Source organism: Perna viridis, chromosome 7 (genome assembly GCF_037379345.1).
Source record: "Perna viridis isolate PV_CMFRI_1.1 ecotype Kerala chromosome 7, ASM3737934v1, whole genome shotgun sequence".
Classification (NCBI taxonomy): domain Eukaryota; kingdom Metazoa; phylum Mollusca; class Bivalvia; order Mytilida; family Mytilidae; genus Perna; species Perna viridis.
Genome location: NC_142451.1, coordinates 4,983,467 through 5,008,634, shown reverse-complemented (window position 1 = coordinate 5,008,634; position 25,168 = coordinate 4,983,467). Strand labels below are relative to the sequence as shown.

Sequence of the window (25,168 nt, the reverse complement as noted above, 5' to 3'; positions counted from 1 at the left end):
TGATGGTAGGAATCTCTGTAGTAGAGGACACTTTTTAGACCCTAACAAATCCCCTCCTGTCTAAAACAACTACAAACCTCGGTCTAATAATGCCTGTCTATATCTATCATAATCTGAAATGTAAAAAATTATGAATCAATCATACAGACAGAATTAAAGATGGCTGATCATGTTTTCTTGTATAACATTTAACCTTCTAAACAAACCCAAGTTCGTGACAGTATTATATGACAAAATAGGCTTTGATTCTGTATCAATCATCAGAGATATGATATGACTACTGGAGGATATGTTTCAGAATATATCATACTACATGTTTAGATGATTTACCAGTATCATGATCCCAACGTTACACTTGGGTTGATAGAAACATGCATGTATCTGTCTGAGAAACCATAAACGTAAGTATACATGAAAGATGATTCCCTAGGTTTTCATTCACTACATGTACACGAATTCTTTTGAAATGAGCAAACAGATCAGTAATTTTATCAGAATAGGTGTACAACAGAAAAACGGCTACAGATTAAAGTTGGTAGAAATACATCTGCTAAACATACATTATTAAATATGTACAAGTTAACAGATGTAAAAAGTCCTTCATGACCATCAGTTATTGAAATGAATTACAGATGATGTTGGTCTTTCAGTAACCATCAATCTTATTTCTGCCAATGAAATTTACCATCACAATATCCAAGTAGAAAATGAAGCAAATGAAATGTAGTTGTGAAATATATGTTTTATGCTGTAGCTTTGTATTGTCTTTTCATGATTGGACACCATGATTTTTGAGTAGTGTATATTCAAGGTAAAATGGGGCATTGGGCAACATTCTACTGACCTATTTGTACACTTTTGAATGAGAGTTTTAATTTTTGCAATCAAAAGTCACAATATTTTCTCAATACACATTACTAACATTGTTTTTTGAATCTTTGATCACTTTACAAACCTGGTAAACTAGCTGGGCTATAGCGTCTTTGGCCAAGGGGACCTTGTTGATAGTAATGACGTTGAAGTTGTTCTAGATGAATACGAGCAGCGAGGTTTGTCACAGGCTCACCGGGGGAAAGTTGACTTCTCATACTAAGTAAAGATACATCTGAATGGGATGGACTGGTCGCTAAACTAAAGGTACAAAAAAAAAAGTGATGATCATAAATGGATAAAGTTGAATTAATTAACCTCACAGATTATTATAAATCAAAACAATGCATAACAATTTATGAATTCAAAGGAGTATGTTCAGAAAATTTCACAATCAGCCCCAAAAACTAAAGTCTTTCAAATGAATTTGAAAAGTGCATAATTAACTAGTTGAATATGTACCTTCATTAAAAACCAAGTTTCATTGCTGTTCATGCATGTGATGAAAATAAAGCCAAATTATGTAAAAATAGCTTATTTCATGGAACATTTTTATGTAGAAAATACAGAGCGCATTTGTCGAACTCTTTGGTTTTTCTACAAAAACAGCATTCTGTATCACAATAACTCCTGACTAGAGATTTTGTTGTTCATAGCTCGTGCTCTATATTTTGGATTAAACCCCAATCCTCTCATCTTGTATAGAAGCAGTGTTTTTGCTCTCCTTGTGACTAAATTATGACACAACAGCTTGTATTTCCTGTATACAAGTATTCAGACAGTATTTTAGCTTTAAAATAGGCAAATAGAAAATTTCAAATAGCAAGTTGAAACTTTGGCAAAATATTAGGCTGAAACTAGTGTTAGTGAATTTACCCCTTTAATTTTTATAACACAGAGAAGACATGGGTAGAACACATAGTACAACTAGATATGCCTGATGCTAAAGGAGAATATAAAGTAAATAATTTTCATAATGTTTTTCCTATTCTCAGTGAGTGATAAAATACATGTATGCATGCAAGTTTTAAACAACCAGGCTGTAACTCAATTTTCGCAAGCTGTTTTCTGCCATTTCGAAGTTTCCTTAGATTTCTATAGATTTTATAATGGGAGAAACTGAATCTCATTTAACCAAGTCACGATTAAGAGATCAGAAGACACTTACCATAGTATGTGGTGGTGGTATCGTGGGGTCGGGGTCAGTGATACTGTCCTTTAAGATATCATATGGTATTGGGTAGTGATATAGTAATGATGGAAGCCAGTAATATTGACCCTCAAGAGATCACATGACATTTACCCAGGTATAGGGCAGTGAAACAGTGGGGCCAATTATTATTCTCTCTATCATGAGATCACATAAGACTTACCCAGGTATGGGGTGGTGATATGGTGATGGTGGGGGCCAGTGATACCGTCCTTCCAGAGTTCCAGAATTTAACGGCAGTGGTGGGTTGATAGGATAAGGTACATGATATGGAAGGTTAAGACCTGGAACTAAAATATTACAGCATTTACATGTTAATATACATATATAAAACACAGAATGTTATAAAGGGTTTTGTGGTGGATGTGATATATGCTAAAATTTCACACCATTCAAATTATAAGTTTTATTCTGCAATGTTTCTCCTAGATTTGTAAAAATAAAAAGTTGATAACCTGCAGAAAGATTACATCCCTTCATATATTTATAAATGATGCATAGACTGAATATAACTTTCTCTTTCGATGTCACATATATATATCATTGTTTTGAAATAGCATAGATGTTAAATGATTTGAATAAACATTGTTTCTCTAAAACATGTTTTTTTTCTATAATTTTGATGCAGTATAGACAAAAGCAGTTAACTGACTAAAAACTTTCATATACAATTCTGATCGAACCAGTACAATGCTCTGCACTGCCCTACATTTCCCCACCATTTCAAGCCTCATTGGATGACTGTATAGGTACTTCAGGACTAATAGTATATACAGTACTGTGTACTGTACTAGTCCAATAGAGTCAAAACCTAACACTGACTTTTCATTGTCATTCAGCAGTAATACTTGTTTACATATTAACAGTTAATACAGTACACAGCAGCTGTCTTTATTCTTTTTATATCATAATAGTCTCTTTACACTGTATTTGATCAGTGTTCCTGAATCATAGTTTTCATTGATTTTAAACTTAAGTAAATTTAATATTCATAAAACCAATCAACAGTAAAAATGTTCAGTTCTTTTTCATGCTAAGTTTTTCTGGTTGTTTTTTGTCTCCACAATTTACTTTTTCTACGGTAGAAGCCTTTGGATTATGACCTTAAGTTTTTAATTCGATAAAAAAAAATCTTGTATTCATTCTGTATAAACATACCTGAATACTGAGCATCAAACAGTCCATTTCTTGGATCAATCAGGGGAGGGAATCCAAAGTATGATGGAGGGATGTGAGGATCTCTCAAGTCCCGAGGGTCTCGAGGTTCAACATGTGGTGGGTGGGGTGTGGGACCAACACCTCTATCAACAGTTTCTATCTCAGTCTCACGGGTCTTTGAGGTAGTGGTGGGTTCTTCATCAACTCGAGTAAGATGACAGCTGGGTGCACGACTGGCCAACAAAGTTCGCCGTGATTTCTGTAATGTTTCTGCTGAAAACAGAAAAGAGCAATACAAATTTATTTGTGTAACATATGGTTAACTTCCCAAACCATATTAATGTACCAAAAATAGCAGTAATCAAAATACCATGGCTTAACACAAGAGCAGGTTAGAGTAGTCAACACAACACATTTAGCATAATATTGAAGAACATTTCATATCAAACAAGATCTGTCTGGAATAATGAAGTGCTATTAGTTCTTTGTAATGACATACAGCAGTCATACTGTTAGGCATCACTTCAAAAAGACATTGGATTTCTATGAGATCATTAATATATCTTCTGTACTATTTTGACTACTGATTTTACCAACTCTGACCAATGGCAATTTTGTGCTGCTTATTTATACCAGAAGTGGGAGGTTGAGTGCACTATAAAACCCTGTTTAGCTAACCATTTTAATTAGAGATACCTGTACCATGATCATCTCTATTGTTTCCAAGTGTCCAGTTTTTACCTTTATTTTGCTAATAGTAAAGTGAACTTTATTTTTTTTATTGTTGCCTACAGTTGCCTACAGTTTGCCTATTAGTAATTCAAGACCAAATTCTTTCATACCAGTCATTGTCTTCTTGTATTAATCAATATTGCACCAATGACTTACAAGTAACTTATTTTTTAAATAAAAATCAACAGATTTATGTACTTTTAACAAGTCAATCAATTTCAAAAAGGCTTAAGTTCAATTTACAAATCTTTGGAAAAAAAATTGAATTTACTCTTGTAGAGTTTTGATAAAATTATTTTAATTGCTGTGTATAATATCACTGCACTAAATGGACCAAGTAATTTCATCTTATCTGGTTAAAAATCTAAATTAAACTTCTTATGAATGATTCATGTTCTGATTTTTTTACAGTTTAAATACTTCCAATTCAAATGTCATATGAGTTGTGGTTTTGTTAGTAGAGTTATATCAAAAAATCTAACCTAAAATTAACAAGAAAAATTAAAATTCAACTCAAAATATAAAGTAATTAAATCTGACACAAAAATCTTCAAACATGAATACATAAAGATGGAAAATAGAATTCTTTTTATTAGTTTAGTTGTACTTTTCAAACATAAATATTAAAACACATACATATTGTTGACAATACCAGTCCATAAAATAGGTCTGGGCTACATGTATACACTTAATTTTGGCAGTTCAATTAATGTACAGATGAAAACATCAAAAGTATATGTGAGACATTTTATGACTCGTCACTCTTATTTTCATGGTCATTGAATGTTATTCATCTATGTAGGCACTACTCCAACTTATCCTGAGATTACAGGGTGTTTCATTCATGTAGGCACTGCTCAGATTTATCCAAGATTACAGCATTTCATTCATGAATTGAGGAAGTTTGTCACACATGTAGAAGAACTCAAAATTACTCAAGACATTCAATTTCAAAAACTTCTGGTCAGAATGACATCTCCCACCTTCCATACTAAAAACAAAAGCTAAAAATAGACGAAAGAACCAAGAGAAAACAGGTTTTATCTGTTGTCTAAGTAAGAAGCCAATTCATCCCAATTATTTCTAGTTTAAAAGATATTTAAAGATAAAACACCAACAACATGTTTGTGAATTAACAACAAAACATACCATCTTCTCAGACCACAAGGCATAACAAGATTACCAGATTGCCTAGGTAGGGTTACTTAATTAGAAGATAAAGTCTCTAATCTACTGCTGTACTTTCTACTGCACAACTTAATGTAGAGATGGGTATCAAATAAATATAAGATGTTAGAGATACTACATCAACTTGTGACTTTAATTAGTAAGTGAAGCTATAAATATTGTGTACTCATAACAATACACATACATGTCAATTGTATTTAACTGGGCAATATTTCAGCAAAAAAATATTATATTTGTATAACAAGAATTTCTGTTAAGGAGCAAATTCAATGTTAGAGAAAGCCATTTTCACGATTAAAGTTTGAAATGGATATAAATTTTTTGTGAAGACTTCTGGACTTGCCAATGCCCTTACTTTACTTCAACTGATTCAAGTCATCATACAGAATTCATATACTTCAGCCTTTCTACATCCATTGTACATTTTTGTACATTAAAAACAGGATGGCAAAATAGTCAACTACATTTTGAAATCTCATGTTCCCTTCAACTGTAAAATAAAGACCTCTCAAAACCAAAATGACCAATGAAAATGTCCAATTCCTATTAAGGTAAATAGGCATTATTGTACATTTTATTATCATAAACTATTATATAATCAAATGAAATTGTTTCCAATGTAAACAAATAAGGTAAATAAAGTGTGTGCTTTATCAATTTGCCATTTGGTAGTGACAAATCCTGTGTACATTTCCTACTTAGGTCAATCCCATAGTCTCTTCCTGTCCGAGTAATATTCTCACAGCCCGTGTTACAGACACCCTATATACCTGCATCTCATTTCCTGTTCTCTATGTAACTTAATCACCTCCTTTATGATTTTCTAAAGAGATTTGCCATACTTTTCCTCCCCTTTTATTATGATAACATATGTCTGTTTAATGGGAATTTTATTGAGTTCGTATGTTTTAAATAATGTTCACCCATTACAATAAATGCATTGCAATGCACAATACAGCCAGGTTTTTTAATGATCCAAAAAAACTTGAAGCAATTTTACACTTTAATTTTTTATACCTTAACTTACCATAATCAGTCATTTTTCTGACAACCTGTCATTTTTTTAAGAACAATTTCTCAATCATTTAACTTGCACAATTTTGGTAGGTGAAGCATAGAATAACATAATCTTTTTATATAAGGGAGGATTCATCAACAATTTATATTCCTTTCAAAACTTTGAAACTCAATTCTCAAATCAAGGAATATTTTAATTAGACCCAGGAGTATTCTTCACTGCAATTCCTGGGGGGAAACTTGATATCACAGACCACACGCTAACCATAGCTTCCAATGAATTAAATGACACTATTTATATGGCATCATCTTTCTAAGATTTTCGATGCTAACCAAACTTAATATTTATCATGCTTCTTAAGTTGAAGATTGACAAGATCAGCCTTTTCATATCTATAACAAGTGATTATGTATGTGGCCTATAGAGACAACATCTGAAGTCCTACAAGTTATAAATTTTTTTTCTAAAAAAAATTACATATATAAACAATGTCATTAGAATATGTATTTATTTCTTTCACATCTCCCCTTAAATTTTAATCACCATACAAACATATCAAGCATGTAGAAAGATATATACCTAGGAAAAAAAACAACCTCGGTTTACTTCTAAAAGTGCAAGGATAATAACTCTTTAACAATTAATTACACCAGAACACCGAAGATTTGATAAATCACAACGTTATATCTTCATTGAACAAGAAGAATGGGGTCGTTGTTACCAAGAACAAGCAATGTGAAATTTGATGGAGGGTGTATCATTGTAACTAACCATCCCCTATATCAAGGTGCACAAATGATTTTTTTTTTAGTTTGAGTATTCTATATTATCTTTTCTACTACAGAAAGACACACAATATTACTTGGGCAACTGTATTTTACAAAGGGAGGTAACCAAATCATGCTTCAATATGTCAAAATCGGCTGACAGTTGCTTTGTCAGATGTCAGTCTGTTTAGAACCACATTAGAAGACCACATTGGTTGACAGTTGCTCTTTCTGATGCCAGTATGTTTTGGAACCATATACCAGGATTAAGACAATGGGAAGTTTACCCTTGTCTGGTGGCTGACTGTTTGGAACCATATCACAAGATTGAGAAAGTTGGATGTTCACCTTATGTACCTGTAGTACTACACAACAGACAAACTTCTCTGTTCACCCAGGGTCAAACTTGTAACACGCAGACATCTTCCAGTGAAGGCTAACAACCATCAATCAATGTAAGACTATTTTAGGTGGCATTTTATCACATTCATTTTATTTACTGCTAACTAACAAGCCAATGAATAACAAGTAGACATTTTAGGAAGATTTCATTTCATAAGCCATTCTAAGGATAATACTGAAAAAACTTTTAAATTTTTCAACAGATTTTCTGAAGAAAAATATGGTTATAATAGTTTGGGAATGTACAACCATGGGGCAGGCAGCGGGTGCCAGCTGCCAAACATTATACACTCCTTGAGTAGTTTAGGTTTCCCATATGCACAATACCTAAATGCGTGCTACACACCCACAAAATGCACAAAAAACAATCACTCCCAGCGTGCATTTGAACAAATGATAAACGAACGCTCTTAATGTGCATTTAAAGGAACCATACAAAAATGATGAAAAATAATAATACTAACAAATTTTAATAAAGAAAGTAAAAATACAAAAAAATTAATGAAAATACAAAAAATAATAGCAAAAAATATAAAAATAACCATTGATTAAAGGAAATAATAAATGTCCAAAAATAAACCAATGCTTCTATCATGCTTTTTGTAGGCAAAATGATGTGTAAACACATTAAACCCTAAAATGGGAAACATGAACTTTTCAAGGAGTGTAATTAAAATATCATGAAAAAGTATTTGGCACATTCTATTCAAAATTGGATACATTGTTTCATGTGACATAATGATGGTAAAGTTTGATTTGTTTACAAATATCATATCTGCTGTTTCTGAATGGCAGCCATTTTGGTTGCAAAAATAGGGACATTAACACTTATCTGAGCAATAACTTCTAATTTTTTTGCAGACTAATCATTATTTTCAAATTTGGATATATTTGTTGTTTCACAGTGCTGGCCATTATTGTTATGTGTAATTGTTATTGTATTCTGATAAACTTTATTTTATAAACACATAATCCAGTAGAACGTAATGAACCAGAATCTTGATTGAAACAAGAATATAGTTTTATAATGAACACCTGGATATAATTAAGAAAACAAAATATTCTATCATGAAATTTCTTTTAGAAATAAAATGCAAAAAGCACTTTATAAAACCAGATACAAGCAACTTAAGATGATTTTAATGCAAACTCTAAAACACTCTAAAATATACCATAGTCATTAAAGTTCTTATAAGAACAAGAACCAGATTTTTTTCCATTAAAAAAGATGTTATAAGCTCAGTATATACATTGAGTGTGACAGATGATGGACAGGTAGCCTAGAAAGTAGGATGACATTAAAAAACACTAAAGTACATCATCGATCATATGGAGACACCAGCTATCCTGTCAATGTGAAAACTTCCCCGCCTTTCTTGATTCACCTGAACAAGGAAAATCACTTCAGTTTTTAAAACAATATTAATTGATCAACTGTTGCTGAAAGGTATACTGATCTAAGATGGTTTTATTTATGAGGCCGCATGTGACTGTTTTTTTGCTTACAAGATTGATCAAGATGACAAGGGACATTCTACACCTTGAAGGATTTTTATGACAATTATATAGAATAAGACTTATCCATGTACAGTTTTACTGGTGTTGTTAACCATTTGTTACAATCGCTATGTACAATTTACTAGTCTTATGCCTTCAGTTTTGAAATTATAAGCTTAGCTCATCCCCCAATTTCACTCATTGATGAATTATTGTCATTAGGAAGTCCCAGATACTAAAAATGTATTTTTCTAAGGTTAAGTCAAAGCTTAAAGGAGGAAAGAGCTGTTCATTTTAATAGCCCTAAGAAATAAATAGAACTTTTTTAAGTACATCTGGATTTCTAACATGAAAAATCTTTTTATTATAACATATACATTCCTGAAATGGTAATGTTTTGCAAACTTCAGAAAATTAACAAAATACAAATTATTTCAATAAGTTAAAGTTAAATACTTTTCAGTTTTCTTAAAAATAAGGTAATCATCTATCAAAATGTGTAGATATACCTCATTGTAAGGTATCAAGCAATGTGTCACTGATAAAAGATAATATGTAAAGCATTCAGTATAATAATATACATACTGGTACATGTATTCCACATAATGTATCAAAATCTGCACCTATTACTTAGCTGTACATTCATATAAAGAACGAATCTTTCATATTTTCATTCAATAGAGTTTGTAAGTCTTCTTCTTGTTTCAGTTTTCCTTCTGGAATTTCTGATATAGAACATAATGAAACTGTAGACCGATCTGCAGTTTATTGTTTACTTCCAGGAAATCGAAACGCGGCATCACAGTGCAAAATCTAGTTTAAGCTTTTCTCAGCATTTTTATCCTGTAGAACTAGATATTTGTCATTTTTTCTCTGTATTTTTACCCAAAAAGATATTTTTCTCTTAATATTGAACCCAATGACATTTTATTAACATATCATTGGGTTCAATATCAAATCCCAATGCATCTGAATGGTAGACAAGGGCCCATTCTCATGAAACCACGGAGTCATGTGACAGGAATTACATACCCTATTGAGAATTTGAGTAATTAGAATACTAATTGACTAAATAAACCTTTGGCAACATTAACACTAATATCTACCCAGTATCTGTGATCTATCAAGATAATAGACTACTTTAATGTTGAGGGATTCTCCAGTAAAGCTTTAGTGATAAGGATAGAGAGAAATGAGTCACTTCAGGTTTCTCAATTTAACCTTGACACACTCAATAAAACATTTAACAAGAGCAGTAATCAAGTTTCAAATACAAGGATGGGTTTCATATCTACAAATCTGATACTCTTGTCTCTGTTTTCTGAGAAATATTTCAAATAAACAAAAGATGAAAGGGTCAATGTTTCAACTTAAGTAAGTTGTAAACATCTGATTTAACATTGAGGGACCAAAGTTTTAGCATAAACTTCTGGGTTTTAGTCATGAGAAAAAAATCTACCCTCATCAATGGTCATACATACTATTTAAACCAATAAAAAGGTAAGATCTCTTATACCAACCATTCAACATCTGATGTTTTAAACAACCTCCAAAGTTTATACCAACCATTCAACATCTTATGTTTTATACAACCTCCAAAGTTTATACCAACCATTCAACATCTGATGTTTTAAACAACCTCCAAAGTTTCATTTCCTGTATTTATACACTGCAAAAAATTATTATTGTTGACTGCAACAGAACAGTTAAGTACCATAGACACTGACTATGTAAAAGGTGTTCAAATTAGTGGTAGTCTGAGTTCTGAAACCCCCAATTTCTGACCTAGGTCCTTGACCTTAAACACTCTTAATTAACTAAGGTCTTATGGGCTTCTTCTAGTGGACCATTGATTTGAAACTTTGAAAAGTTCAGGACCTTCTACTCTTGTAAGTAAAATTGGAACTCCTGTGGAAGAGAAATCTTTAGAAGATATGAACCTTATGAGAAGCAATAAGATTCTACAGAACAGGAAGTTCATCATCATCAACCTGCTGCGTTCTGGCCATATTTGTTGCTAACACAGCACATCCTCTACTCCCAAAAATAACCTGTACACTGTATAAACCAGATTATAGTTGCATTAAGTATTCTGTTTTTACACAGAAATCTAGAAAATAAGTGAGGACTCTTGTAAGGAATGTCAAAAAGTAACAAAAATGCCTTTAAGCAAACTTTTTAAAACTTTGAAAGCTTGAATTACTCATGTATTTTTGTTGTAGGTCATACCATTTAAAAGTTAGTCCCTGGGAACACATTTAACCCTACAAGTGTCAGTGAACAAGTACAACACCTAAATTTTCCATTTCAGTTTCTCAACAATAGAGAAATGACAAATAAAATGAAACGTTAATATGTTGGTATCTTGTTATACACATAATGTTTTCACAAAAATGTCCTTTCATTTTCTCCTAGTTATTATCATGTGTGGTCGGCAGTCTTTTGTCAACCTCTCTCCAGTTAACCTTACCCTGCTGATTTACAATACAAAACACCAGTTTGTATGAGGGAATGCTTGAGTAGAGCCACAGCAAAACAGATGATTACAGCTCTTAAAACTTATAATCAAATACATTATTACCAGAAAATTACATATAAATGAAATATTACTGTTGCTGAACCCTTTCATTTAAATACACACAGAATTTTATGATTTTCCACTGAAGACATTTTGTTAGGTTAAAAATGAACAGGATTAAAGCAGTGCAATTCCAATCAACCACTGTCATTGATAGTATGGAAAACCCACTGACTAATGTCCACAATCTACTGACCATCAGTACAAAGTTACACATATTTGATTGCACTAAAAGGTCAGATTTATAATGAAAATAAAAATAAAAACTTTTTAAAAGTTTACAAGATTACCTCTGAATAATCAGACCAGACCTAGACCCAGTGAAAGTAAGGGTATATTTCGAATGGCTTTGGAACTTGGCAAAATGAAACAGCATTATATTACTACTTTCTTAATGACATACCTTTGACAGGTCCCATCAAAAATCATCAAATAGTACAAATTTTATTGAGAGGAAGTTTTGGTCAACAAGAGAGAATATTTTCCAAATGAGGTTACTTAACAAGTATGGGATAATTTAGTAAAAAGTATTATGGAAACAAATTAACTAGTTCAACCTATAATATCATGACATCATTTTGGCAAATGTCAACAGAGTAGCATTAGGTGTTTGAAATTAGCAAGGTCTACTTGCCAATGGACCTTTAAATAAGTATGGTTATTTTTAAAAGTTCCTCCTATTCATGAGAAAAACTACATTGGGCTAAATTCTTATGTACTGACAACCAAAATTTAAGCAGTGGACTACAAAGTCAAAATTTTAAGTTTTCAAAACCACACAGAAGTAATTTTTAGAAACTTGCACCCCTAAATTCTTTAAAAACACTTAATATTTTTAGACTTTAACTTTTAAATTCCTTCAAATACACCGACAAAGCCTTCTGTGTGTTCTGGAAATTTATGGTCTTCATCAAAGACAATACTAGGTAACTAATGACCACCTAACGAGGGTCATTATATAGTAATTAGATAAACTGATTCCCAGATAAGTGATACATGATCTACTGCTACACAAGAATCAAAGACATTTTATTGAACATTAATTGGGAAACAATTAGGTATTAGTTTACTATTAACAAGGGTGCGTTTGAAATGTTTGTAAATCATCTCTGAACAAGTGGTAAACTATGAAATTTTAGAGCTTTAAATCGGATTTAAAGGTTTTCTTGTCTTTTAAGTCATCTTTTTTTCTTGAAGATATTGATGAATATACTTGTTTTCAGTTAAATACACAACAAAAAGCTCTTATATTTATCTTGCTGTAAAATAGATATATTTACATATAAACAAAATAGATATATTTACATATAAACTATGTACACTTATTTATGTTAATCAGTTGTGAAAATTGATGGTCTTTTTTTTAATATTTAGTACTGAATTGGTCAAAGTTTTATTCACAAAGAGTAGTTATTTGTGGGTATCATTCATCTTATTTTGTCTCAAAGGCTGGATAGTTCTTATTTTATCCATATTACAAATTTAAATTCTTTATTGAAAAGTGCACGTAAGATATGTGTGATCCATTCATGTAGACAATAAACATATACATTATAAAATAAATATACATGAAATGCTTTATATCTTTGATTATTACATAATGATATATTTATGTGTTCTGTACATAAAATTCTATTAAAATTTTAGATTGAGGGAAATAATTTTTAATAATAATAAAATGCAATTCAGGTCACAGGACCATCATTCTCCTCAAAACACTCTTTTAGATAATGTCAAAGAGATTTTAGATCTTTTAAATTATCAGGATACAAGAAACTCTTAATCAATGGAGGAGAAATATCAAAGAAGAATTTATTTTATATTTTTGTCTCAGGTAATTGTATTTTGGACATTGAAATAAAAAATGAGGCTTGTCTTTATTTGAACAGTGTTTACAAAAGCTTTGGTCTGGTGGTATCTTGGGGCTGGAATATCTTCCAGTCTGGTGGTGCACTTACACTTATTTAATAGAAATTGTACATTTCATTAAGAATTGGTAGTTTGACTGACTCCAGACTTTTTTTAACTGATACACTGATATTACCTAAATTAGAATATATTTCCCTATAATGAATGCTAACACATTAGCTTTCTTACAAAAAAATAATTGCAGAAAATGGATTATTTTCCTACTAAAAATAATTCTCTGTCTATAGTTGTACAGATAATATCACAAGTAATTTAAGACCAGTCACACAATCTTGGCAAAAAAGTTTTATGAACAGGCAACTAGTTAGGCAACTATAGTGGAAATGAGCAATTAGAATTCATGTCCAATGCCTTATTTTCATATGGCTATGATTTAGTTTTGGAAAATGAATGGGCTAAATTTTGAATTTAAGACTCCAAATCCTATTTTTTTCTGTAGTACATAAAAATGTTCAATTAATATTTATGCAGACTGCAAGGACACAAATCAAATAAAACAATAGAATTTTGAGGAAAAGTTGAGAACGTTTTTAAAATAATTTCAAGAGTTTCTTACCTGAAACAATCTGGTCTACATCAAATTCCTCCTCATGTCTTGAAATATACATTTAATCCTACATCACAAAAATATTCCCCAAAAAATCACAGAGAAAGTAATTTAACATCACACCATGTTTTAAAATCTGCCATGCATAAAACTTCCATAAATGGCTGGAAAATACTCATAGAAATATGTATGAAAATAATTCCAAAATGCTTTCTCGCTTAAAATCCAGATAAGGGGCTTCACTTTTTTCTTTTTTGAACTTTCTGAGAGTGCTTAATAACTATTTTGAGTGCAAAACTTATTTGAAGCTGACTATTCCGAAAAAAACGAATCCCATTGAAAAATAATGGATCAAAAGTAACAGGTTCAAAAATGCAAAAACAACTTTTTTTCAGCAGAAATCATAATTTTAATACATCCAAGTTACAGTTTTCACATTATAAAATCCACATTAAGCTACCAGAATCACACAATTTTACAGTTTTTCTCCATCTTTTTTATTTTAAAAGATGATCATTACTTGACAGTTTCAACTTGAGAAAACGACTATGGTGGGATAAGAAGATTCTAAGTTAGGGGTGACAAATCTTTAAATTCAGCCAAGAAAAATGCTGATTTTCTGCAGATTTTTGATAAAACTGCAATAAAATATTATCTTATCCTCTAATAATCCATTGTTTTACATAAATATAATAAAATTAAACCTTAGAATAAGATAATACTGTCTAACTTGTGACCTTTTCACCCTTTAGTTCAAAATGGTATCTCCTGATGACGTTACACTATACAGGCCTCACTTGATTTTAGCATAGCTTACAGAGACCACCCAAGTGTACAAGGTATTCATGTGTTTAATACATGTCAACAGAAGGAACATCTACAAAGTTACAAGGGGGTGATCCCTAACAAAATTAGATATATTTTTCTAACATGACTCTATTGAAAATTACTCAACAAGATGCACAGGAACAAAAACAATCTTGTCTTTATATCATAAAACTGATTTGTACAGAATAAAAGAGAATGCGATCTGACAACTCTGTGGTTTTGTTTACAAAATGACAGAATGTGTACATGTCTGTCAAAATTGATTAGTTTTATTTTTTCCTGATTGATTTAATTAAAGGTTTTAGGGGTTAAAAGGAGCACAATATGAGAGTTTGACACAATGCAGTGTTATGAAACCATTTAAGTTATAGATTGAACAGCTAGATAGGATGTCAAGGGTACAGAAAATAATTCATTTATTAATGTAAAAACAAATCACTGGGACCATGTAAAGTAAAACTAAACACAATATACAATCTGTACTTAACAGACTCTGTTTAGATGTTTCTAACATGGCTGAGAAAACACTGATGGAAGCAGGCCATATCCCATAATACTGATTATCGAGTTGTAGGGGGGTTGAGAATTTTCCTATACAAAAGGCTTTGGAGATAGCCAAAAAAAAAAAAAACAAACAAACTTCCTATCCTAACTGAAAGCACTCCATATTTTTTTTTAAATTGATCTATTTGAATATATTATATATCTGTGACCAGACATGTAAATAGTGCATATTTTCAGTCATATTTAGTGAAAATGGTTAGTACAATTCTGAATTTACCGTCTGACTGAAATAATCATTAACATAGACAAGTGTAGCCTATTTCCTTGAATTTCCCTTGATTTAACATTACAGAAGACAGTAAGACTGGAATTACTGACATAATGTTGTCATTTTACTGTCTTGTTAACACACAAGCATACTCACTAAATAATTAAATTCATTGTATTATTTCAGTTACTTCATTAAATTGACCAATTAAAGTCAAAGAACAGTCTTATAACATGACAAAGCATTGCCAGTCTAAACATATATTAAGCATGTAAATTTACTTAAGTATTGGGGTCTAAACGAATGCCCTAACTGTAGCACCAATCTAGCAATCTGAGATCCTAAATACAGCCGAGGGCTACACCCACAACCTGATATGACTGCAGAAGTTGAATTTTGAACAAATATAGACACAACAAGTATGTTAGGAATTTGAAATGTCATTCATAGTCTGATACACCATAAGATTCTGACTAGAATGAAAGTTGCGGAAGAACCTTTAAATTTGCAATTACCGACAGACATATACCAGTAGACATATACCGATAGACAATTAACAAAAGACATTAACCAAAGAAGATCAAACTGGAACTAAGGTCATTGCACTAATACCAATTCCAACCTGACCTTTTGTGGTATAGAGATTTGAAAACTTTTACTCAAGTTATAGTGTGGAAACAGGAGAAGACTTGTTTTTGGTCCCTAATTCCTAATTAAATAAACCCCAGTCTAACTTTTGTGGTACAATTTTTTAGAAATCCATTTTTTAACTCAAATTACTGTGTCAAAACCAAATGTCAATGAATGACAATACTTCTCACACATTTGTTTGCAGCCTTATGAAAGCAAATTTGTGCATCAACAGTTAACATAAGAAATATTCAATGTAAAACAGGACAGAAACTTTACATGAGATGCTCAAGTTTACCATGTTAAATTATTAAGATGTAGTTTAGTGCCTAAAGATTTTGCTGTTAACCTCTTTTTTGTGCACTTTAAAATAAAAATGATTTAAATAAAAAAAACAGGCCTAAAGGACAAAAGGCTTCTAAAAGTTAAATACAAATATAGACAAATAGAATGCTTTACATAGCACAGCTTGATAGGACCAAAGAGATCAAACCCTGTACATTTGGGCAAGTATGAACAAACCATTTAAACTTGATACAGCTCTGAATTTTGCAATTTGAATATTTGACATAGGAAAAGAATTTGACCAGACAACCAGTGGTCCCATTTTTGCCCCCCCTATTCTTCAATAAGTACAATCCTGGAATAATGTAAAAAAAGATCTATTCACATTTAATAAAGTTATTGTCCAGACATCATGAAAATGCTTGGTTCTAGCCATTTCTCTGAACTTACACATAATAAAAAACTGTAATGTTACATTTCATTGAGATTTTGAATTTATGATTCTAAATTGGCATACTTATCAAAAATATAATGAGAAAAAAAGAATCAAACACCACTAGAAAATGCAAGATGAGAAAATTTCAGACACTCTGAGGAAAAATTTCAAAGTTACTTGAAATTCTACCCTTGGGTGTCCATGATTTCTTTCTTACATTCTCAACATTATGATTATAAATCACATATTGGTCAGCACATGATTGAGTAACACAATGATGAATGGAGTGGAGTGGCTACTTTCACTGTTGGTGACACAGGTTAAAAAAAAATGCTTGTTGCAGCTTAATATGACAACTGAGGTCCAATTATGAACACTCGGGCAAGTATGGACACACAATTCAAGATCCGCAAAATATACCACCAAACCTCTTTTAAAACTTTTAACTTCTATACTAACAGCTGTCAAAGATGGTCTCCAGTCCTAATACAACAATATTTACTCCCGTAGTAGTATTATTTCAATGTGGATCCTGAAAAATTCTGAAGATCTTTTCGGAACCCTCATTTCAAGATCATTATATGAAAACAATAGCATTAAAAGCCATGATTTTTTTTTCAACTCTTTATACTTCTATACTCAGTTAAAATCCCGACTTAAAAACATTATACATCATTGTTACTTCAAAAAAAAAGATGGTACACCTAGATACAAATACGTAGTTCTTTGTAGAGCTTCCTCATACTTTGTAAAAAATAATTTCAAATCATCTTCTCAAAATACTGAAGACGTTTTCAAAATGCTGGAATTTTTTTATCGACAATATATTTGTCCAGTGTGCTGGATGCATTTTTCAACAAACTGTTGGCGTTCCACTGGCAGCAAATTGTACCTCTTTACTTGCTGACCTATTCCTTCACTCTTATGAGGCTGACTTTATAGCTGATCTATTCTCAAAGAAGGAACATTGTTTAGCTAGATCTTTTAATCTCAGTTTCTGCTATATATAAGACAAATTATTGTTAAACAATCCTAGTTTCGGGGATTTGATACATCACATCTACCTGAAAGAACTTGAGATAAAGGATACTACAGACTGTATGAAGTCAGCCTCATATCTTGACCTACATTTACAGATCGATGATAAAGGAAAACTATTGACTAAACTATACGACAAACATGACTTTTCATTCTGTATTGTCAACTTTCCTTTCATCTGTGGCAACATCCCTTCAGGACCTGTGTATGGAGTTTTCATATCATAACTCATATGTTATGCCAGAGCTTGCCATAACAATGTAGACTTTTTGTATCACACCAGACTTCTTACAATTAGGCTTCTGGAATATGCTACAAGAATGAAGTCATCACTAAAGAAGTTTTATAGTCATCATCAAGAACTCTTGAATTATTGAGGTGTATCAATCTACACCATGAAAGCTGTTTTGTTCATAATGTCATAATTTTCCTTTCCTCTTTCATCCACCCTGGACTTGATTTTTTATGAGCAAATCGGCGGGTGTTTCTAAAAAGGCAGAGGACACTTACCCTACCGGTACACCTGGTCAATGCTTTTGTTACTTCATATGAACAATTTTGGTTACTTTATGTACTTTGTTGTGTGTGTGTATATTCCATGTCTGGTCTTTGTCCCTTGATTACATTCTTTTGATTTTCGCTAGAATCTTGGTTCCCTTGATTACTCTTTCAAAGAAATCCACATACTTATAGTTAAGTTATTGCCAAAGATCATGAAGATACTTGTTTCTGGCCCCTAATTCCTGCACAAATAAATCAAGACTTCCAAAATCAATTGCAGCCTTCTCGTGTAGTACATTTTCAATTCCCTTATGGTCAAGTCACTGTCCAGATATCATGAAAATGCTTGTAACTGTACCCTTTTTTACCCCTAATTCCCACAAAATTGGGGATCATAACCAGGTGTCTAAAAAAAAAAGACAAGGACAACAATGATGACAACATCAGGGGTGACAAAGCCATCTCATTATACCACAAATTTTTTGTAGTATTATGAAAAAGCAGAATAAAATTTAACCTATATACCCCCAAAGTTTGTTTTTGGGGGTATAATAATGTCATGTATAAGGCTTAGGAAAGCACAGATATGTCCTATGCTATTGATCAGTATCAGTAATCATCACCACAGCAATCTGTTAGGCAGTACTAGGTATGATTTTTAAGGTTGTCCCAATAATATTATTGTGAAAGTATTTTTGTTCGTGGGATACCAATTTTCGTGGTTTTAATGGGTGGACAAAACCGCAAAATTTGGTTCCCTACAAAAAAGATGAATCACACTGATGTGTATACTGAAAACCTCAAAACCAAAAATTCAAGAATCAAATTTCAAAGAAATGAAACTTTTCTCTAGAATAGTATGGAATTAATTTGAGAATTGAAATTTTTTTGTCAATTTTTCTAGAATAATAAGAAGATGGTGTTTTTTTCCCATATCACTGTTAATGAAATGGTAATGGAAGTGATTTATCATAAAAAGATGAAGTTTAAGTATTCTGTATCAAACAGATCCACAAATAGAAAACCTATACAAACCATTTTAACACATACTATAATACCAGAGAAAAGACTAGTATGAAAACCAGTATAAAGAAGACTTTCCAGAGATTTTACAATTGAAAGATGTTTAAGTTTATATTCTACACTTTAAAATCTAATTTATTTCCAACAGACAGGCTTTTACTTTTTTGTATAAATCTGTAACATGAATCGCTATATGAGTCATAGACCCAGTGTAGACTAAAGTAGACCAATGATTTCTTTCACAAGCACAAAACCTACTGCAGGATATCAAATACTCAATTACGCTGTCTCTATTGAGCAAATGTGAAGGAATTCCAATCTTTTTGTTCAGACTCAGCATGACTGCTTGGCCCGTGATCACAGTGAATTAAATACTCAAGTTCCGTAATGGCTTTCAAACATTAAAATAATTTATTTTAACATAATTATATGTTTCCACAATACTCCTTTTTTAATTTGTGACCTTTAAAAGTCTTATCAGGATAATTTATCGACCAAGCAGCGCAGGGTAATCCATACAATCAGAAAAGCATGTTTTCAAAACATTTTCATGATACAAAATGCCTAACTGTGATAATTGGTCTGATTCTGAAGTATATGAAGCAACACTCATCATGAACCTCATTTTCATTTCAGCAATTAACGATGAGGTTAGAGTGTCAGGAATAGGACACTCCTTATATCTGCAATTTGACCTATGACCTCACTTCTTCAGGTATTTGCGTCACTATATAATACCCCTCTTTTTCACCGCCCTGTAATTAAGTTTCATGCCTGTCGTTTACAAATATTTTTCAATTCAAACCACACAACTAAATTCTATCTGGTGGTTCAATACACAGTCCTTTTGTATGGTTGAAATAAAAACGAATTGAAAAGGGCTCTTCAAATATCTCTAAATAAAATGGATGAAATGATGATTTAATCAGACAGTGATACTTGTTCCATGACATAATAAGGTAACAAGTGTCAAGTATAATTACAAAGATTCCAATTTCACAGACAACAATAAGCAAAACAGGAGATGAAGGATGACAAAGTCTACAAAGAAAATCATATATCATCACATTTCCACCAGAATAATATACAATAATGGAAAACTTCATATTCAAATCTCATGAGGATGGCTTGAACAAAAATAATTGTTAGAAGTAAAGTAGAGAATTGGCAGATGTACCAAAACACAACAATGTCAGACTAAAATGACTTTGTGGTTGGGAAGTCAACATACAGTAACCATGGCAATGCAGGTCAGAACCTACATTTACATTGTATGTTGGTTGGGTACTACTTGCATATTCATGAATTTACATCATGAATACAGCTTTTGCTTTCAAAACCTTTCTATGACTAAAACTACATGTGGTCAAAGCACATCAAAAGAAAAAAACAATGACACATATGCAATATTTAATGGTAATAAACAAAATTTAAAAGCATTTTGATTCAGTAAAAAATATCCAATAAGCTTAGGATAGAGGAAACAGCACTGTAAGTTCTCATTGATAAGCAGTCCTGAAGTGTACCAAATCTGTGCCCCTTAGCCACCTGCAAAACCCAAAGATTATCCAGTGCACACTGAAAGACTCAATCAATCCATTAAGGGTATAATAAAGATAACATGTTTTTTTGGACCATTAAGCCACCTATTTGATACTTGATCCATCAATAAGTTTCCCTTAAGGCAGCTCTTCACAACCTTATACAAGGTGGAACAAGGGCAAAATCATTTAAAAGTCATTTTTACGACAGATTAAACAAATCCATTTACAATTTTTTTATCTTTCTGATAAATGACAATGTTCAAGAGACCGAGAGCAAGAAAAACACCTTCAATTCATACACCCATATGTGACCCATATGCTTATAAGTTGATGTAGTTAGACGACAAAACCTTGTCAAAAGTACAAATAGTATGGGATGGCGCGTTTTGTACCGGCTTCTCTTTGATATATTGTCACACAATGTGACTAGATTTTGTAAAGGCATCAACTAGCACCTAGAAAAATTTGCATGAATGAGCAAAATTTTAATATTTTGTTTACAAGTGACGGGAACATTGGCGGCAAAATGCCTTGAAAATTAGCACCTGGAAATTTACCTGAGAAAGCTATGTTTAAATTGCATAATCTGCAAATCAACGCAACAGGAAGAAATAAAAAGGTGACAAGATTTCAATCATCTTTACAAGATGCCTTATCTCATAATGCCTCAATCATTTTACATGTTATTTTTTATGCAGAAATAATACAAGTTTAACTGCACTTTAGGATCATAAATGGAAGCTTTTGGCCCTAAGTCCTTAGACGACTGTAATACATTGTTAAACAGAAATTGAACAAAAAGGTTTTATATGGCAATGATTACAAATACAAAAAATACTGTTTATTACTCATTATATTTTAAGGGATTAACACTTAATAAATAAAAATGCTGGTAAAATCAAAATTGTATGGGTTAGCAATTATGAAATTAAAAGTCAGATCATAACAAGTATACCTATTTCTGGGGGCCTTGTATGTAGGAAAATGTAACAAGATTTCAACAGATCTTAGGAGGAACAATGGATATAAATGAACTTGCCAGCCCAAAACAAAAAGAAATGATCATCAGATCATACATGTAGCACAGTGTTTTTATTTGCTGATTGTTTCAACATGCTATGCATGACTATAACACAATACTACCAGTAATACTGACTTCTCCTGTAACACTTACCAGTAATACTGATTTCTCCTATAACCCAATCCTATCAGTAATACTGATTTCTCCAGTATAACACCTACTAGTAATATTGATTTCTCCTGTAACACCTACCAGTAATACTGATTCTCCTTCAACACAATACTACCAGTAATACTGATTTCTCCTATAACAAAATACTACCAGTAATACTGACTTCTCCTGTAACACCTACCAGTAATACTGATTTCTCCTATAACCCAATCCTATCAGTAATACTGATTTCTCCGGTATAACACCTACTAGTAATATTGATTTCTCCTGTAACACCTACCAGTAATACTGATTCTCCTTCAACACAATACTGCCAGTAATACTGATTTCTCCTATAACAAAATACTACCAGTAATACTGACTTCTCCTGTAACACCTACCAGTAATACTGATTCTCCTATAACACGATACTACCAGTAATACTGACTTCTCCTGTAACACCTATCAGTAATACTGATTCTCCTATAACACAATACTACCAGTAATACTGATTTCTCCTGTAACCCAATACTACCAGTAAAACTGACTTCTCCTCTTACACCTACCAGTGATACTGATTCTCCTATAACACCTACAGTAATACTGATTTCTCCTATAACACAATACTACCAGTAATACTGAGTTCTCCTGTAACACCTACCAGTAATATTAATTTCTCCTATAACACAATACTACCAGTAATACTGATTTCTCCTATAACCCAATACTACCAGTAATACTAACTTCTCCTCTAACACCTACCAGTGATACTGATTCTCCTATAACACCTACCAGTAATACTGATTTCTCCTATAACCCAATACTACCAGTAATACTGATTTCTCATGTAACACCTACCAGTGATACTGATTCTCCTATAACACCTACCAGTAATAGTGATTTCTCCTATAACAAAATACTACCAGTAATACTGATTTCTCCTATAACAAAATACTACCAGTAATACTGATTTCTCATGTAACACCTACCAGTGATACTGATTCTCCTATAACACCTACCAGTAATACTGATTTCTCCTATAACCCAATACTACCAGTAATACTGATTTCTCATGTAACACCTACCAGTGATACTGATTCTCCTATAACACCTACCAGTAATAGTGATTTCTCCTATAACACAATACTACCAGTAATACTAATTCTCCTGTAACACCTACTAGTAATACTGATTTCTCCTATAACAAAATACTACCAGTAATACTGATTTCTCCTATAACAAAATACTACCAGTAATACTGATTTCTCATGTAACACCTACCAGTACTACTGATTTCTCCTGTAACACCTACCAGTATTACTGATTTCTCCTATAACCCAATCCTATCAGTAATACTGATTTCTCCTATTACACTATACTACCAGTAATACTGACTTCCCCTGTAACACCTACTAGTAATACTGATTTCTCCTATAACACTATACTACCAGTAATACTGATTTCTCCATTTGCTCATCAGCAATGTCGCTTTTCAGAAATTATTTACTGTGTATTAAGGTATTAATTTTCACGGTGTACTAATATTTGCATTGGACTGAAAAGAGTACCTGTTAAACTGATTTTTAACACTATGTATCACTAATCAGTTATCAACCGAGAAAATTGATACATGCAAATAAAGTCACTAGACAAAATCCATGAAAATTAGCAACCATGAAAATCAATACATTGACAGTGTATACATTTGACACTTGCCTGCTTTGAAAAGAGAATAAAGCATTAATAAGAAAATAGAAATAATATTTTTCCAATATATATGATGCCTTGCACTGTAGTAAAAGGTAATATCTGTTCCCATTCTTCCTAGAAAGTTCAAGATCAAAAGTTGAGAAAGTGCACATAACCCAAGAATGGTTGGAAAAACAACAGAAAGAAGAAAACAAATGAAAGAGATGTTAATGTATTACACAGCTAAAGTGTTAATGATAATACAGAAATATTGTATAACTGTTGTAAAAATGAGATTCTGTCAGACATGAAAGATATTCTAGATGATTAATGTGATTGCTGCTCTTTGATAAATATTGCTTTTGTTGCTTGTTATTAAAGAAAATTCAGTCAGTCAGAACTTTCTAGAGGAGATTAGATCATTCACTTATCAGGCAGAAAGCCACCAAAGAATGAAAAGCAGCCTAAACTTTTGAAGAAGAAAAGTATAATTGGTATGTTCTTGTTGATTATTGATAGAAAGAGTCCTTCTCTTTGAATGACTTTGGATTATCTTTAAGTATTAATTTTGTTTACTCATCATGGTATGAGAAGAAATGGTTCACAACATTGGTACAGTGTCCTTCTGACATCAGATCATACAAGGAAGGTCATAGATCATACATGTAAAATAAATGATTTTCAAGGAAACCTAGTTCACAGATGATATAATCTCATCCTCTAAAACACAACCTTATTTGAACATTAAAACTAAGGCATAGAAAACAGAGACCCAGAAACCAAAATATGTTTGCCCCTTCACTTTGTTGGCAAAAATAAAACTTAAAACTTCTCAAAAATGTGTCTGATGTTTTTTAGCCATGATTAGCCCTGACAGGAGTCAAGAACATAACTTATATCAAAGGTCACATGTTTGAGGATCTGGTTACTTCACTGATTGACAAGGAAGAAAGATTTCAATGAAATCTGATACACAGGTCTGGCTTTTGTCTATCATATACAAACTGACACATGAAAATAACAGCTTAAAACCAATTATGCTAACAAGTACATTTAATATATTGCATATGTCAAAATCATTCATTTTCACAAATGCTTTAAATTTTTTTTTGCTCCACTTAAGTCTTTTTAGAAGCATAACAACAGGTTCATTTACAGATAGGTTTGTATCATCAAGAAAATTTTAAAATCTTTAACTGTGATAGTTTGGCAGATGAGATAGATGAAGACTTATGACTGTATAAATCTGTATTAGATTTTTCAGTATGACCTGATTAAAATACATATATTGTAAATGAGTAGATCTTCATTTCCATAATGATGCCTTAGAATCTATGTTTACATTTCCGGTAAGT

At 31.9% G+C, this 25,168-nt stretch overlaps 1 protein-coding gene across 7 annotated transcripts in view; it reads right to left on the bottom strand.

The window, feature by feature from the left end:
• The window catches only part of LOC148611052 (transcription activator GLI2.S-like), an 85,643-nt gene that overhangs the window by 22,541 nt on the left and 37,934 nt on the right, over positions 1-25,168 (bottom strand). For 5 of the 7 annotated variants that reach the window (XM_088591123.1, XM_088591122.1, XM_088591128.1 and 2 more), the window contains 4 exons: positions 3,239-3,511; positions 2,244-2,370; positions 956-1,131; positions 78-113 (listed from right to left, as the gene is read on the bottom strand). In XM_088591123.1, coding sequence (XP_088447249.1) covers positions 78-113; positions 956-1,131; positions 2,244-2,370; positions 3,239-3,511 — 612 coding nt within the window. Of the gene's footprint in view, positions 1-77; positions 114-955; positions 1,132-2,243; positions 2,371-3,238; positions 3,512-13,905; positions 14,431-25,168 lie in introns of those variants that run through there. The other 2 variants (XM_088591129.1, XM_088591126.1) reach the window with 2 other exon arrangements.